General features: G+C 37.5%; 1 protein-coding gene across 2 annotated transcripts; it reads left to right on the forward strand.

The window, feature by feature from the left end:
* Positions 1-265: 265 nt before the first annotated feature.
* LOC113648102 (cell wall protein DAN4) lies at positions 266-17104 on the forward strand. 2 transcript variants are annotated; one of them, XM_047801843.1, is made up of 5 exons: positions 266-646; positions 9552-9749; positions 12271-12708; positions 14009-14154; positions 14300-17104. In XM_047801843.1, exons 1-5 carry the CDS (start codon positions 580-582, stop codon positions 14342-14344), a joined length of 894 nt encoding a protein of 297 aa, XP_047657799.1. In that variant the 5' UTR covers positions 266-579; the 3' UTR covers positions 14345-17104. The 2 variants fall into 2 exon arrangements, with proteins under 2 accessions (XP_047657799.1, XP_027010967.1); XM_027155166.2 differs by having other exon boundaries at positions 269-646; positions 12259-12708.
* The last annotated feature ends 110 nt before the right edge of the window (positions 17105-17214 follow it).

The raw sequence follows: 17214 nt of genomic DNA on the forward strand, positions 1-17214 counted from the left end.
GACATTCAATTAGATTAAATTAACACATCTTCGCATTGATTATTAAAATATGAATGTCTTTTTATTTTACTTTTCTGGATTTTCCCTACATAAATCACTAATTACCTGCATTCGTACGTCTTCCTGTGATGCTATAAACATGTATCAAGAAGCCTTTACTGCAAACAAGTAAATGTATGCATGACGAGTTATTGTTGCGTCACAGTGTGTGGGCGTGTCAGATCCTAGTAGCCCCGCCCCATCGGCGCTATTTCCAGTCGGTCAGTAGTGTATCGCGTTTGAGTCGGTTGTAGGCTGTGTGAGTCGGCAGTATTAACATTAACAGCACAGTAAAAGCGTCTGTTATGGACACAGATGTTTCCAGAGTGCTATAATAATAATAATAATAATAATAATAATAATAATAATAATAATAATAATAATAATAATAGAGTGTGTTGCTCAGTTTGTGCACTTTAACGAGGATCTGAGTTTACTGAATTAACAGGAGCAGAAAATTCATCATCATCATCATCATCTTCTTCTTCTTCTTATACTACTCCTGCTCATCTTAGTTTTTAATTCCATTATTTTACAGACATGATGCAAACGGAATCTATTGTTCTTTGTGTGCTACTCCTCTTCTGCTCCTCTTCATTCATACAAGGTAAGAGTGTGTTTATTAATTTGGGTGTATAATCATTACAGTTATGGGGCAGTACTTGATTGCTCCAACGCAGACTGTACGTATTTCAACTCGAAAGCAAATACCAAACATAACACATGTTAAGCTGAAGTATTGCAGAACTGCTGCAGAAAGTACAACCAAGTCACTAGGACTTAGATAAGTGCCACGTGCGCATGTCATTTTATATAGATGTAAATTATACATCTGCAGTTACATATTATTTCACTATATTGTTCTCTGTGATGACCTTTCCTAACACACAGATTCAAGTGCCTTTTTTTCTTTTCCCATTTCACGTTCTCTGTTGCTCTTATTAAAGAGTTTAATTGACCATAGGAATGAAAAACAGATCTGCCATTTAAATTCTCTATTTTAAGCCACTTCTGGAGAGCTGAGTTGACTTAATTACAGCCTAGCTCTTCTTCTTCAGCTCTGTGCTGCTGGTTAAGACCTAAAAAGTGATTAGAAGGGAAAATGTGAATCCTGATAACATTACACATTTTGGCAGTCAGAACTTCTGCTTTGCTTTTCAGACATGGTTAGCTTGAAGGATGGACAGATTTGATCCTTGATTTTGCCATTAGAGTTTATTGTATGTGTGCAAGACTGAAAAAATGCATCCATCCATCCATTTTCTGTATACTTCTGTGGGTTTGTGGGAAGCCTGGACTCTATTCAAAGGGACATGATACAGGGCATGATCGCAAACACACTTGCGCATTTATTCATACACTATGGACAATTTAGAGATGCCAGTCAGCCTATAACATGTCTTCGGTTTGGGGGAGGAAACCGGAGAGCCCTAAGGAAACCCTCTGAAGCACAGGGAGAACATGCAAATGCCACACACACAAATATTCTAACCACTTAAGAGAAAGAAACCAAATAATATTTCTATGGAATTATGCTATCCCATACAAACTCATAAAAACAATAATTCATAATCATTTAGAAATGATAAATGAGTCTGTGACATGTTAATGAGATAGTTGGGGATATATTGAGATACCTATACTCACTTCAAGTAACATGAGAGAGGAACAACAAGCATGTGATGGTCGTTTTGCTTTTTGACCCTGAAACAGAGGTTCCATTGATTTTTAGTGTTTGTATAGAAACGTGTGACTAGTTTTTTTTTCTCCTACGTGTTTGCTCACTTGAACATAAACCTCTTTCTAAATTTATGAACATTGAACAGAAAAAGAAAACGCTATTACGTCACACACATGGAAATATGTGGTTTCTTCACGAATTGCTGTGGTGTCTTTTTCTTTTAACATGCCATTAAGTCTCACAGAACCCCCTGAGTTTATATGTTTGGTATAATGCTGAGAATGCTTCACACACTGCCTTGTGAAGTTTGAGTGTCACGTAGGTGGCTGAGCAAGACTCTTCTGAACATGCAGGGGAACAATCATGGTTTATTTTTAGAGTCGAACCTCCTTTTGTCACACTGCATGTTCTAACTGATTGCCTGCTGACATCTTGTTCTGTCCTTGTTTATCTCATTCTGTACTCACAGCTGGCTTATAAACTTATAAACCCCTTATAAACTTTTATCCATCACTCTTGTTGTTCAGCGTGATGATAAACTGGTTATATTTTCCAAAACTATACTGTATAGTGCGTATACAGTTTGTGTCATCAAATGAAAAATTTTATTCTAAATACAGAAATGGTTTATGTGCCATAAGCCTGGGATTTTCTTTTTGTTTTTTGTTTTTTTTTTGTTTTGTTTTTTTACATGGATGGCTTTGCAGTTTCAGATTTCTCTCTGATCTTCTTTAATGCTAAACCCGAAGGTAGAGCATCAAGGAGACTTAAGGTGCTAAACCTTATCAAACAGAAGTTACACTGACTCAGACACTTGCACTGTCCTTGTTGATGCATGTTGTCTTTGTCAGCTTTGTCCCTTTCTTTTATTTGCTGGTGCATATGAGGCGATTTTTAGAGCCAGTTCATGTAGGTAATACAGCTTAGTCAGTATTACTGTGCAGAATTAGTTGTAGATGTTTGGTTAGAAAGGAAGCGTGAACATTATAAATCACTGACTATATTTATATTATTTTCTTATTGTAATATTGCAATATATCAATACATGATTGTTATGGACTATTTGTAGACTTATTTGATCATTTTCAGCTTAAATATTACTCTTCTTCTTCTTCTTCTTTGGCAATTGACCATGAAATAGAATTAAATATGTCTAGAAATAGACTTAAATTTTATAAAAAGAAATGGATCTTCTTGTCTATATTCAAGATATTTTAACCTGCTAATATGTTATTTTTTGGAATTGTTTATAGTATAAACTGGGTGCATTAAAAGTCAGGAACCAATGAGAATGAAACCACCTATATCTAATTTTGTATTTATTATTTACAAATTATGCTCTGCATGTCTATGCTTATGCTTTATGCATTTTTCCACCCACTATATCATGTTTTTGTTCAATGTATTCGTATAAGAAGTATTATTGAAGGGTCACTTATGCTGCCTTTTCCATAGTGTGCAATCCTGTGCAGTTATTAACAACACTGTAAAACAGTACATTTACAGTAACAGCTAGTGGGTAGGTACTGCACATAATATATACAGCGATGGTCATACTTTATACTTTCAAATATGCACATCCAAAATTACCGACCAAGATCATCTGATTGATCCACAGGGTGAACCAAACATAGAAATGCTCCATGTAATGCACAAAATATTGAAAGCAGTGTATTAATGCAATATTAATGCAATGTATTGCATTATTACTGTGCACCTACTCCTTGTTCTTATTGTTCAGGTTGAATTTAACGTTTTCTGCACACCCTCTGCAAAGGTTTGTTTACCTTTTACAATCACCCAGCTTCTTTGACTTTTTTTTTTTGTTGTTGACATTTTCTGATCTATTTGGTCCTACCCAGCATATCCATACACTATGGGCAATTTAGAGATGCCAGTCACCCTAAAACAGGTCTTGGGGGAAGAACCCAGAGTAGCCTAAGGAAATCCCCTGAAACACATGGAGAACATACAAATGGCACACACACAAATTAACTAACCACATAGTCGCTGTACCCAAGAGAAAGAAACCAAATAATATTCTATGGAATTATGCCATCCCAAGAAAACTCATAAAATCAATAATACCCACATATCAGTCGTCTCTGTCACACAATAGCTACCAGCCAGGGACGATGAAGGCTAGCACATGCTTCTTTCCAGACACATGAAGCCAGCCAACTGCATCTTTTACATCTTTTACAACATTCTGACGAAAGAGCAATCCGCCGTCTTCTGCATACTTGAGCTCACAGATGCCTTTGATCAGCCTGTTTTGTTCTGATAGATAGGGGAGAGACAGTATCTAAAATAATCCCATCTCTCCAAATCATACCATTTGTGACCAGTGAATGTTTTTAATCCATGCATACCCACTTAATTAATTACCAGACAAAAATTCTAAAACTGTTATTCTAAAACTTTGTGATGAAATCACCAATGTCATCATATCAAATCACCATAGTCCAACCTCATCGGTTTGGTAGAATTTACAAGAAATCCAAATGAAATGTCACATATAACCTCTTCTAAACACATCTATTTTTTACATTATCCATGATGTCGACTGTGTAAAGTTATTGTCTCTCTCACTCCAAGTGCATGGCAAATTATATGTATAAAAATATTTGCATGTATACATGTAGCCCCCAAAACAACTGGACCTGTGATTTATATTTACAGTAAAAAAACAACAGTTGTAAAGTATAACCTTTAATGCACAGACGTTGGTGGATCATGATGTAATGAATACCATTAGACACATTACAATTTGTTGCACATTATTTTACAAAAGTTTCTCATTATTGCATAGATTAGATTTAGATTCGATTGGATTAGGTTATTCAACTGTATTGTCATACAATACAGTTTAGCATCTAACCAAGTGCAATAAGCAGCAAGTGCAAGATTTTCAGTATTTACCGTATGAACAGGATAATATACAGATGAATATACAATTTAAATTTATATTTATACTTAATGAAGAGGTCTGAGGTGACGGTGGTGAAGAAAAACACCCTGAGATGATCCGAGAAACCAGACTTGAACCTCAAATAGTTATATACTGTGTATCACTGTTTATTTAACAAATAAAAAATCTTAAATCTTAACATTTTGGGGAATGCTATAAAAATTTACATGAGATGAATTCATACCATAAAGGTCTTGAAACGAACGAACTGATTCAGACATTTGACACGAGTGTAACATAAAACCTCCTGTGAATTACTTTGAGAGGATCACCTGTGTGCCTATGCAGAGAAAATCTCCATTAATTCAGGGATCGATTATTTTGAAAACTAATGCAGAGAGCACGACTCCGGTCCACTGACTGCCTACACGTGACAATTTTGGTTTGTTCATGAGAAAGTCCCTGTCATTAGCACATTGTCAGCAGCTGAGTATATAGCCCAGAGTTTATTGCTAGTATATTTCGCCTTTGGGCGGAATAAAAGTAAATGTCTAGAGAATAAAACCTTGCTGGTTCTCGCCTTCTGTAGTTCATCAACACCTGAGAGAAAGATAGACTGTTCTGTTGTTAAAAGCAGAATGCACAGGGAAACAGTATTACTAGTGTTTTACCACCAAAAAAAACGCTAAAACTGCAAACAATAAACTTATCAAACATTAATTAAAGCAGTTTTTAAAGTAGCTAGTTAGGTCATTCTGTCAGCAAAGTATGGCTAGCTAATTGTTAGTTACATTTACGTAGTATTTTGGGTTACTATCTTTTATGTAGTATAACAGTTTATATAGTTTAAACTCAGTACTTTATTGCAGAGAATCATTACAACATTATTTCGAATAAAGGCATAAATTCAATACATTATTAACATAATTTCTCTTCTCTGTTCTAGACTGATTGTTGACCTCTTCTCCACTTGTGTTGGTCATTAGTTGAAAGCTCTTCTTTTTTTTCCGCCTTATCCGATTTAAATCCTGGTTTCCTCTCAGTCTACTGTAGTGGTTTGAACTAATCAGATCAGAGAATGTTTGCTGTTTGAACTTGCCTTCAAAGCTGCGATTAACAAAACCGCATGCTAAATGAATGCGAGTGTAAAAGCAGACGTTTGGCCAGGTGCGCATGTCCAGGTGTGTGTATGTGTGTGTGTGTGTGTGGGGTGATTGTTGTGGTGATCTGGGAAATGCTTTTTTTGTCCTCTAATGATGCAACTACCTTACCACTGTGCCACCTCTGTCTCTTTATGCTTTCTTGTTTTTTCCCACATAGATTTTCCCATGAGTTTCTCTTTATTCATCAATTTAATGTACATCTCTCCTTCTGCAAGGCATAGTCTAATCTTTTTATTCTCTGCTTTCTTTCACACATGCTTTATTTTAGTATCCGTCTCTTTCACTTCCGTTGCCAGGATTTCACACCTCTTTGCTTCTCCTCACCTTCATTCTTCTCAGAACACGTTCTCCTCTCTTCCTTATCTGCTACAAATAATGCTGCATTTGATTTACCACCAAAGTGGGAATTATGTCATTTCTACCACCTCTACAATGTAAACTGTGTAGTCAAGTGTGATTACATTTAAAAAGCAAATTTGTCTGTATGCTAATAGACCTAAACCTAATAGGTCAGTTAAAGTCAGTTATACTGTACATACGTGATGCTTTGTTTGTTGTTGATGTTGTGGGCAGCCATGTTGTTTCTGTGGTGTTGGTTAATGATGTCATTTCTTTCAATAGTTATTTGTTAATTATTCATTTCTATTAGTAAAATGGCCTTATATGGACATTCTGTATGTATGTGGCTAAATGTGCAGAAACACAAATCCTGATAGACAGACAGATAGACAGACAGACAGATAGATAGATAGATAGATAGATAGATAGATAGATAGATAGATAGATAGATAGATAGATAGATAGATGGGGGGGAGGGAGGGTGTGTGGGTGGATAGATAGATAGATAGATAGATAGATAGCCTATGTGTTGCCATCTTAATCATCGTGTGATCCCCAGGCTGGAGAAAGTGTGTGGGTGAGTGGATAGAAAGTGCAAGAAGAGGAAACATAGTCATACGAGAAGGACAAAACAAAACACCTGGATAGCGGATGCTGTAACTATACTCTGCTGTCAGTCTGCCTCTTTACAATCTCTGTAGGCCTAATGTTTCGACAAGAGCACAGGGGTTGCAGTGGTAGACTTTAGGTGTATGCGTAGGTAGTCTACAACACATTCAAACACTGATTCTTTTATTTAACTACTGAAAAGAGAGTTTCCCAGTATACTTGAGTGAACACCATATAATTGCTGCTGATAAATGCGGTCGTTGTGCGTTGGATCACTCACATGTGAGCTGTACTTAGTGTGTGTTTGCGTCAGGAGAGTGTAAGCCGTGGTACTCCATCACTCTGGAGAACAGGGGCATTATTGTGGGGCTCAGGGTGTGGTAGATTCGGCTGTACACACACACACACACACACACACACGCACACATATATACACTCTCTCTCTCTCTCTTACACATGTTCCCTGAGGACACTGACTTGTGGTGTGAGAGAGAGACTGAGAGAGTCAGCTGCTCTGAGATATGTGGTTTTGAGGAATTGTGTTTTTTAAAAAGGGGGAAGTGTTTAACACTGGGACAAGAACTACTGTCTGTTTTTGTTTTTTAACTAATTGGGTGAAATGGCTCTTGTTCCCGTTTAAAAAAAAAAAAAAAAAAAGATAAGGTCGGTCTACAACTAAAACCTGCCTTCAACTTTGAACTTTTTTCTTCATGTTAGGACAATTTTTTTCAGCAGCATTTTAGTGTATATATTTTTTCCCAAAACACAAGCTTGGAATTAGCATTAGCTGCTACGAAGCCGAGTAGAGAAAGCAGCTGCTTGTGTATTCAGATGGACAATTGGTGGCCTTTTCCAGCTGCCCTGAAATGTGACATAAACGGCATGTGTCTCAGAGGAGGCATGTGTTAGCCCTCACTCTCAGTGGCTGCTCTTGCGTGACTAATATATTAAATTATTTTTAGATATACAGCTGAACCTGTTAAGTTTCTAGTTCATGTATTTGCATAATTTGGTTCCTTTTTTTTTTTCATTTCACCTTATTATAAAGAGCAGAACTACATAAATTTTTGAGAGATAAGCTAGAGTAGAGAAAGGTTTTCTTTTTTGTAACATCCTAATCTAAGCCACCAGCTATCTAAATGTGATAGTGTGTTAATGCTCAATAGAAACCTTCGTGCGATGTGACTCATTTCTCCAGCTGAGAGTTGAGTGATTAGGATTGCTATGTGAGTGGCTTGTTCTCTATCAGCACTCTAATAACATTAACATGGAGTCACTGGCTTTTCTCAAAATGGTCACAGGAGAGGGAGGGATGGAGGGGAAGAGCTAGGAAATGGGTTACTGTGGAAGACTTGATGTGATCGCAGAGAAGTTGAGGAGGGCAAAAACGGGAAATGTATATTTTAGAAGGAGAGCACGTGTGTACTGATTTCAATCTCTGGAGAGCTGCTCTCAGTAACACTGTACGTGATGCCGGATCTGAGCGATCTCTGACATTATGGGAATATCGTGATGGACCTGAAATTCTCATCAAGCTTAAAGCAAATTAGAACAGTCATTTCTTCTCCTTACCTTTTTGCCAATAATGTCCGGTTGGAAAAAGATGGAGTCAAACAAATTAAAGCAAACTTTAGAGACCAGGCATATTAAATCTGCAATTGTCTTGTGTGGGAAGTCAGAATAACGTCATTCGAGCTGTACACTGTGAGAAAATACATGGATGCCTCCCTATTTTTTTTTAACGTAACATACTAACTGTGATTGTGTATTTTACTATTCAGAACAGTAATCTGTATAGTCAAGTGTTCTAAATTTATCAAGCGAACATGTATAGACAGCATACAATTGCAGTGTGTTGCCACGTTGTTGTGATGTTACCGAGTTGAAAAGACATTACTAGGGTTGTTGGCTTAGATGCATTTTGCAGGCTTCTGTGATCTCAGCAGTAATTGATGTACATGTATTGTACAATGTAAGTAGCTAATGTAGGTCATGAAACTTCCAGATACCAATGACGCAGTCAGTAAGTTTAGGTTCAGTGTGTAAGCACTGTGTCATACGAGGATACAGACGTTAATTTGTACACAACTTTTTTTATTTCAGTACATTTTATTGGACTGTTTACCTCTTCTTGTTATCTCAAAATCCAAGGCAGAAGTGATCGGAGTGAAACATGAATTTTGTAATTGCAATAATTTTTGCTCTTCTTAAAGTGAAACATAGGCGCAAAGGTATTGTCTCTTTTTAGATGTCCAAGTGAGCTATAATTGCCCTTTGGGTTTTAATCAGCCACAGACCTCCATTTGGCTCATTCCTTATTCATCATAGCCAGATAGGACTCGTTTCCAATTAGAAACTCCAGATTGTACTAAATAATATATATTACAGGGGAATCTTAAATAGCAGCTTTCTAGTTTTGCGTTCTCTATTGTTCTTCTTGCCCGACTGCCTCTTTAACACAAGTGCATTAAAATAGATTAATCACTCTATTCTCTCCCTCTGGATCATCTCTCTGACACACACAAACACATGATTAGCCCATTATGCTTGTTCATGAGTTGCTTTCAGGAAATCATTAGGAAACCATTCTCCTACACACACACACACACACACACACACACACACACACACACACACACACACACACACACACAAGTCCATGGTTGCCATCAAGTCTTATCTTGTTACATATTTCTAAAGATGTGATTGACATGCGATTGCAAAATCATGTTATCAGAGCCATGTTTGCATCTAACCTTGTACCCGTGTATGTGTGTGTATGTGTGTGTGTGTGTGTGTGTCCCCTCAGGTGAGCATGATTCAAACTCATCTACACTTCTTCCGAACTTCACCATGCCATCCACCTCCTCACCTCCCCAGAGGTCATCCACTACACATCCAGAATCCATTTCAAGTCCTACATTTCTCACTGCTTCCTCCGAGGGAGATCCCTCGGCTAACGATACCCTCAGCCATAACGCTACAGCCAACAGCACAGATGCTCCAGGTGAGGCTTTCTAGAATTCTTTATCTGTATATGATCAAGCCTTGGCAGTGCACATATATTACTCTCATGTGTGTAGATCAGTACGAATACTTTTGCATCTTGGTGAATAGCAATTTCATGTAATGACAATCATTTTTACCCTTTAGTGGCTATACCTCACACGCTATAGACCTCATTCGTATGGACTATCAATGGCCACTGAAACACAAAAACATGTATTAATTAACATTAGTGTAATAAAGAAATAGCAAGTTTACATTTTATTAGATAAGGGAAGGAAATGAGCAAGTTCTGATTACTGTGGACGTGTCCAGTGACGCAACAAACTTTTGAACTTTATAGTTGAACTCTATATAAAAAAAAAGGAGTGACTACCAATGGGAGTGAAGACAATTGAGGTGTCCCATGATTCATGACAAAGACCTCTCAATACTTCTCCTTCATCTTGTACGATATGTTGCTTTTCTTTTCTTTTTTTTAAAGCAAACTTTCTACCTCATTTTTTAGTTGCTTTAGTCTCAGTCAACATCACCTTTAACACAAAAGTTTTCTTCCTTCTGTCTGTGTTTTGTTTCCTTCCTCTGACCTTAGAATGTTCTTTCTTCCCTCTAATCTTGCTTGGATCTAGAGTAGCCTGCTGAACACTTTCCTTTTATTGTCTCACTCGCACGACGACGGCCGCATAAACGTTGGGGCGTTTTTTTGTAAATTAGCAATAAGCTAAGATACAATGGTGTAGTGGAGTGTTGTACACATGTGACAAGTAGCTGTGAGCTTTGTGTCCATGCAGCTGAGCCAGATTCTTCAGTGGTGTTACAACTATTTGACAAATCAATGGATTACATCCTCACAATATTATTATGCACCGTAATCTGTTCTTGTTACTAAAAAAAATCTGACAAAGAAAAGCCAGTGTTCTTTTTAAGGTAAAATAATAAAATATAAAATACTGTGTTTTATTAATACCGAAGTTTTATAAAGAACACATACAGTATACGCAAACATTTTTACAGTAAAATCTAAATGAAATAGTTCTGTTTATCATCTCTAGGTTTGTGTCTATATCCATTTGTATATCCAAGACCTGAGACGAAGAGCAGAAACAGCATAGACCGAGCCTGTGAAGCTCGATAAACCAAGAATGTGGTTTGTTGCACAGATAATAAATACAGTGTGCACGAAACATTTTATATAATTTAATGTTGATATAACACAAAGACGGTGGCACATCACGCATCATGCAAATCATCTGTTTGACAGCTGTGTGAAGCAGGTAAAGACTGTAAGAGTCGTCCTTTTTATCTTGTGTGTGCTTGTGTGTGCTGCAAGGCTGACCTAAATTTAAGGAATGTGTGTGTGACTGTAAATGTGTACTGCAGACTCTAATTTGTTGATCCATCACATTGTTAGGAAGCATAAGCCAAGCAGTAAACAATTTGTGAAACAATAGGATCAAACAAACCTGGGCACATAGAATTACAAAAGAGGCACAGTAAATATATGCTAGAGCGATAGCTATGGGGCAGAGGGGCTGCATGCGGGAGGCAGTGTGACAAAAGGCGGTGTGAGATTTTACAGGAAGGTGAGAAGGTTTGAAGCCTGATGACGTTTCTGTTTCTTCAGTTCATTTGCAAGTGTGGAAAAGCACCTCGTCAGCACTGAACAGTGCACCACAACATCTGTTGGAGCGCACACACACACACACACACACACACACACACACAAAACCCGTATGTGTATGTGCTATCACACTGTTTACACTCCGTTTTAAAAGAAGAGCTGCAAGCTAAGGGGTCCAAGCACTACATAGCACCACTCTCAAAAAACATGTTCTCCCTAATGACATGGTCTTAAATATAGCTGTCATGATATGTGTTTATATAATGAAGCATTGCAGATATATGATGTCGCAAGCTTTTATTTCACAATCAATTTTAAAAACAATGCGTAACTTTAAATCATTAGTCTCAGAAGAATGAAGACAAACTAATTATAATTTTCTGGCTGCTTCAAGACAAGGTGCTTAACTAAATGACCTGGTTTTGTTAGGAACGCTAAGCTCTTTATGGAGTTTTTTTCTGTCACAAGGGTCTGTGGATGTTACTTGCCAAATGGTTTAATCCGATGAAGAGCCTAGGAGGATATGGGAAAATAAATTTAAAATGGCAGAAGTAAAACAACATGGTGGAGAATCAACGTAATTTGGTGCAGAAATTACGAGTGGATATATACCTTGATAGCGGTATTGGCAAAATTTTGCAAAATATTATTGCCATTATGGCCAGACTATTGGCACAAGATTGCTGGCATTGAATACTAATAAGAACACCAGAAAAAACACAGTAGGTGAATATACACCTTTGGTGCTTTGGCTCCTAATGACTCCTAACACTGGATTCATTGTGTGATATTTATTTATATTTTAAGTTACTACTTAAAATTACTACTCTGTGTACTGATTGATTTCATCTATAAGTTCATATGTAACCTCATGATTTTTACCATTAAGGTTTTCCCACAGAAGTTGGTGGACCTACAGTGACTACTCTTGTACCTACAAACAAAACAAACACTCCAAACACTCCTGGAAACCTAACAGACAGCCAAGACAGGGCTAATCTTTCAGCCGGAGATAATGAGACCTCGACAACATCTGACACAACACTATCCACCAATGCCACCACACCTTTGCCAAAGGGCGAGACCTCGCAGACACTTTCTGCCACCACCAGACCTCAGATTAAAACCAGCCCATCGGCAACAACCACTCAAAGCCGGGGTAAATCTTCGACTGTTACCACCAAAGGCACATCCCCGCCAACCACCACTGCAAACACCGTTAAGACTACCACCACAACGACCACAACTACCCATCCCACAGAGTTTAGCAGCACTCCTGTCTTGGCGGAAGCTCGTGTCGACACTCCTTCTGAGCTAAATGTTGGAGACAGCACTGAAAGTGAGTTCTTCACTTATTGCTCTTTTGACGTTTTTGGCTTTTCTGTTGCAGCATGGATTCTCTCTTTGTACTTGAGTGTGCCAGTGTGTGCTCGACTATTTGTTCTAACATGATGAATGAAGTAACCTCCTATTCATTGCCCTATTATCACAGCGCAGCCACACACAGACACACAAACGCACCGCTTTTTGTAACTGGGGACTCTCCAAAAAACCTATAGTGAGCACTTGGAAAAAGCTAATTGTGTGTGGAGAACAAGAGCGTGATTATAATGTTGGAGGCTTTGAGGCTGGTCTGGGCCAGGGACGTCTTTACGCTGACAAAACAAGTGAACAGACAGAGCTTTGTTCCCTTGCCAACTTGTATCAATATAGCGCACACACAAACATTGATATACTGATTTATACAGTAAAGATTGATACTGTACAGCATGTGGGAAAAGAGCTGGCTCAGTTATGCGGTGTATCTTTGTGAAATTGTGCCTTATACACACACACTTAGCAGTGCAGGATTAATAAAGTGAACCTGTAAAGGGGTTATGGTTAACAGGACCGCCCTGTCTTCATTCAGACCAGAAAAATTATTAAATCTGCTAAAGTCTGGCAATACTGGTTCAGCCAAATTCTAGTAAACAGCCAAAAATGAATAAATGAAAAATCGAAACTTGATTTTTTTTTTATGCCAGTGATATACTTATTAAAGAATCTCTACTTATAGAAATACAACTTAATAAAAAAAATAAAAAAAAAAATATGGAAAGGTTTTTATTAATAGAACTTCTTAACCTTGACTTGAAATGAGATCATCATGAGAATATTGAGGATTGAACTACAATTGCACTGCAATTGCTGAAAACCGTTTTGCTCTCAGTTCGTAACTTATTGTATCGGACTGAAGTCATTAACTGTTCACTGGTGAAGTTAAGGCTATATGAGCATCTGTCATTTTTGAAGTTTCTCATAAGGTCCTGTTTATACATTTTGGACTTTTTTTTAGAAATAGTGTGATTATAAATCATGTCACCCAGATGAGAATGGGCTCACCTTTGAGTCTCAAGGCTTCTTCCTTTACATCCAAAATCTATATATTTCTATAAAGCTGCTTTGTTAAAAGAGTGATGTAATTAAAGTTTTTATTAAAGCCTGTAAAGTTTTTATTAAAGCTTCTGTTATCTTTTACTCCATGTCATAATGTAAAGAATTGAATACAATGTAGATTAGTTCAGAATTGACCTAATATTTTTCCCCTTTTCCAATCTTCTTGTTTTTTTCCCGGCTTTTCTGCACTTTGTGATCTCCAGACCCTAGTACATCAATGGATCCTCTCTTGGCCGGCCTGGTGTCCATGTTTGTCGTGAGTGCTGCCATTGTCTCTCTTCTAATTTTCCTGAAATTCAGACACAGGAATGAGCGTCCAGAATTCCGCCGACTCCAGGATCTCCCCATGGTGGGTATTAGTTCTAGAAGTCATTCAATCTGTCTGTGAAATTAAATTGAATCAAATCAAACTGTCTTTACCACGAATTCTAAAATATTAATAAAACATGGTATTTTTTTATACATATAAAGCTATATTTCTTTTTGTGTTCTAGGATGATATGATGGAGGACACACCTCTCTCCATGTACAGCTACTGAGTGGTCCTGAAAAACCCTTAAAAAACCTTGAATGATTCCCAGGCCTCCTTTGATCCCTGTCATTACGAACACCTATCTATATCCATTTTCATTCTTAGTCCAGTTCCTAAACTGAAACGTGAGCTTAATTATCCAGTCATGTGTTTGCAGTTGGAACTGAACAAGAGCCGGGTTGAGCGGCTCTGATTTAGAGGACGTTTAAACCGTCGCTGTTGTTTTTTTTTCTTTTTTTTTGGAGGCAGAATGTCACGCAGACATTCAATCTCTGAGTCTTTATGGCAAATTCCATTTATAATAGACAGAGAGACACATTATATTAACATTAAAAACAGGAAACCGAGGTTTGTTCATTTAGTAGGCGGCTTAGCCTTATCCGTATCCTTTGGAATCCCTCACAATGAGGGTGCCTGATGATATGGTATTTAAATACACTCCACCCCAGATCCTTCTTCACTCAAAACTCATTATGTAAAATTACACAAATTCAATAAGTTGCTTATTATGTCAAATAAGTATTTGGGATAACCAAAAATGAAGACCAAATGAGTAATGTGCCTTTTAACGCCAAATTTTAATGCTCCTGGTTAGATATTGTGCGCGTGTGAGATGTTAGCTATGTTTTATTGCAGTTTAATCACGTTTAATGCCGCAGACCAAACAATACCGAGTTGTATAGCAATGGTGGAATTTATTAACCGCTTGCTCTGAGACGCTAATGAGACTCTACATGCTAACAAGTACGCGTCGAAGTTAAATTTGTTAAGCTTATAAATAAGACTCTGAGACATAGATAACTATAAAACCTAAATATCTGGTGTGCTACAAGTGCCTACTTTAGTGTTGCTAATTTATTTACTGGAACATTTTAATAATAAAACAAAAAAGATTTCCCCATTCACACATGCCCTGGAAAGTTTTTCAGTGTGTATATATAGGTGTGTGTTATGGTTGTTGCTGATGTGGCTCTATACAGGATTTATCTAGTAGGAAACATTCTCTGAAGAAATATTTTTCAACAGGTAGACCAATCGACTGTTAATCAGACACAGGGCAGGGCAGTTTAATTCATTTAATTCCATTCGAAGCAAATGCTGCGATTTTCTAAGAACAAACTGACGCCGATACTTTATTTGTCTTGCTGGTATTTAGGGTTTTAAGGTTTAATTGAATATCGGATTTATTCATTAAGGTGAAAGATGAGGTGAAAAATTTCACGCTAAGGAAGCTGTTATAACATCACAGTATGACATTTTTAATTAGGGTTGTTGGTTCCACGCCACTGGAAACAATGACGAGAGAGAAGCTTTGATACGTAGATGATTACTCTGCTGCCTGGTTCACAGTTTAGGTGCTTGCTCTTTAGTCTGTCATCAGCTTTAATGGAGATTGAGTCGAGCAAAGCCGTAAATATTGCTGTCTGTTATTAAAAGAAAAGGTCACACTTTTTTGACTTTTCTGCAGTGTGTGTGCTGGCAGAGTGAGTACATGGTGACAGTAAGTGTGTCGTCGATGAAAGTTTGAAAAGTGAATCATCCTGTTGGACAAAATGACAACGCATGTAGTATGTCATACAGCAGATGCACACCGTGCACGATTTACACGATTAACAGTCTTTAAATGTACAGGAAAACTTGCTCATGGGATTGAAATGATCATCCTTTAGGTGTGACCTAGCAAAAAAAAAAAATTGTATTGACAAATCGCTTGTATTGATTAAAATACGCCAACATGCCTGTGTGTGAAAGTGATGAATGTGCTCACAGCACAACTGTGTAAATTTAGTGTTGCTCATTTCCACTTGAAATGTCAGCTTTCACTTTCACGCAGTCTCCTTGTGTCTTTGCTGTTATTAGGTTGTTTGTTTGCACTTTAATTTGGGGTGTGTGGGGGTGGGGGGTGTTATTTTGGGAAGGTTTTAGTATTGTCAGAATAACTTGTGCAGTCTTTTATTTCTTCCTTTTCATTTCGTGAACCTGGTTGTAATATGAAAGATTGGTGTTGTGTAAACATGCACTCTTGGAAGGTGCTGATTTACGTGGCGGTTAGACGGCTTCCTAAGTCACAAAATCTGGACCCAGCACTGACATTTGTAATTAAGTGTCCTTCATTTTGTATTCGGTAATGATCCATCACATTACAAAAAATTCACCTACATGTTTGAGCAGCTGGATCCAGGACGAGTCTGTGCTTGTCTGAACTAAGACTGCTCCTGTCATCCAAGAGTAGAAGGAGGAGGAGCAACATTGGAGGCAATTCGACATTAAACACGCCACACCGAACCCTTCTAAGTTTACATGTGTTAAAGCCTTTCTTTCTTTCCCATTATTGCTCTCCTCCTTGAGGTTGACTCACTTGTGGTTGCTGCACGAGTTACACAAGGCTGAAATGGAAAATGTAACATCATCAGGCAGTGCTTGCCCAGGCAATTTTTATATTGTTTAATCTAGTTAATTCAGCCACATACAAAGACTGACAGCTTGTAAAATATCCTGCTGCATTTACATCGTCCCTTATTATTGAACATTAATACCAAGTCACATGGCTGATTATCATGTTCAGTTTGTTCATCTCTAAAACTGAAATGAAGGTGTCCATGTTAGCAGAGCTAACATACAGACACAACAGCAATCCTTTCTCTAATGAAGTTATTAGAAGGATACATTGTGTGTGATGTCTCTCGTGGATTTCTGCTTTATGTACCAGAAGTGCTGTTTTCCTGTTTGATGTTCCAAATGTTTTTTATTAAATTTCTTAAAAACATCAAACTCTTTGTCTCATCATTTTGACACTAAAATTTGCATGTTGGATGGATTTATTTGGCCTATAATTATGTTCTCAAACAAATAAATAAAGGGAAAAATTCCAAATTA

The sequence above is a fragment of the Tachysurus fulvidraco genome, chromosome 16 (assembly GCF_022655615.1).
Source record: "Tachysurus fulvidraco isolate hzauxx_2018 chromosome 16, HZAU_PFXX_2.0, whole genome shotgun sequence".
Classification (NCBI taxonomy): domain Eukaryota; kingdom Metazoa; phylum Chordata; class Actinopteri; order Siluriformes; family Bagridae; genus Tachysurus; species Tachysurus fulvidraco.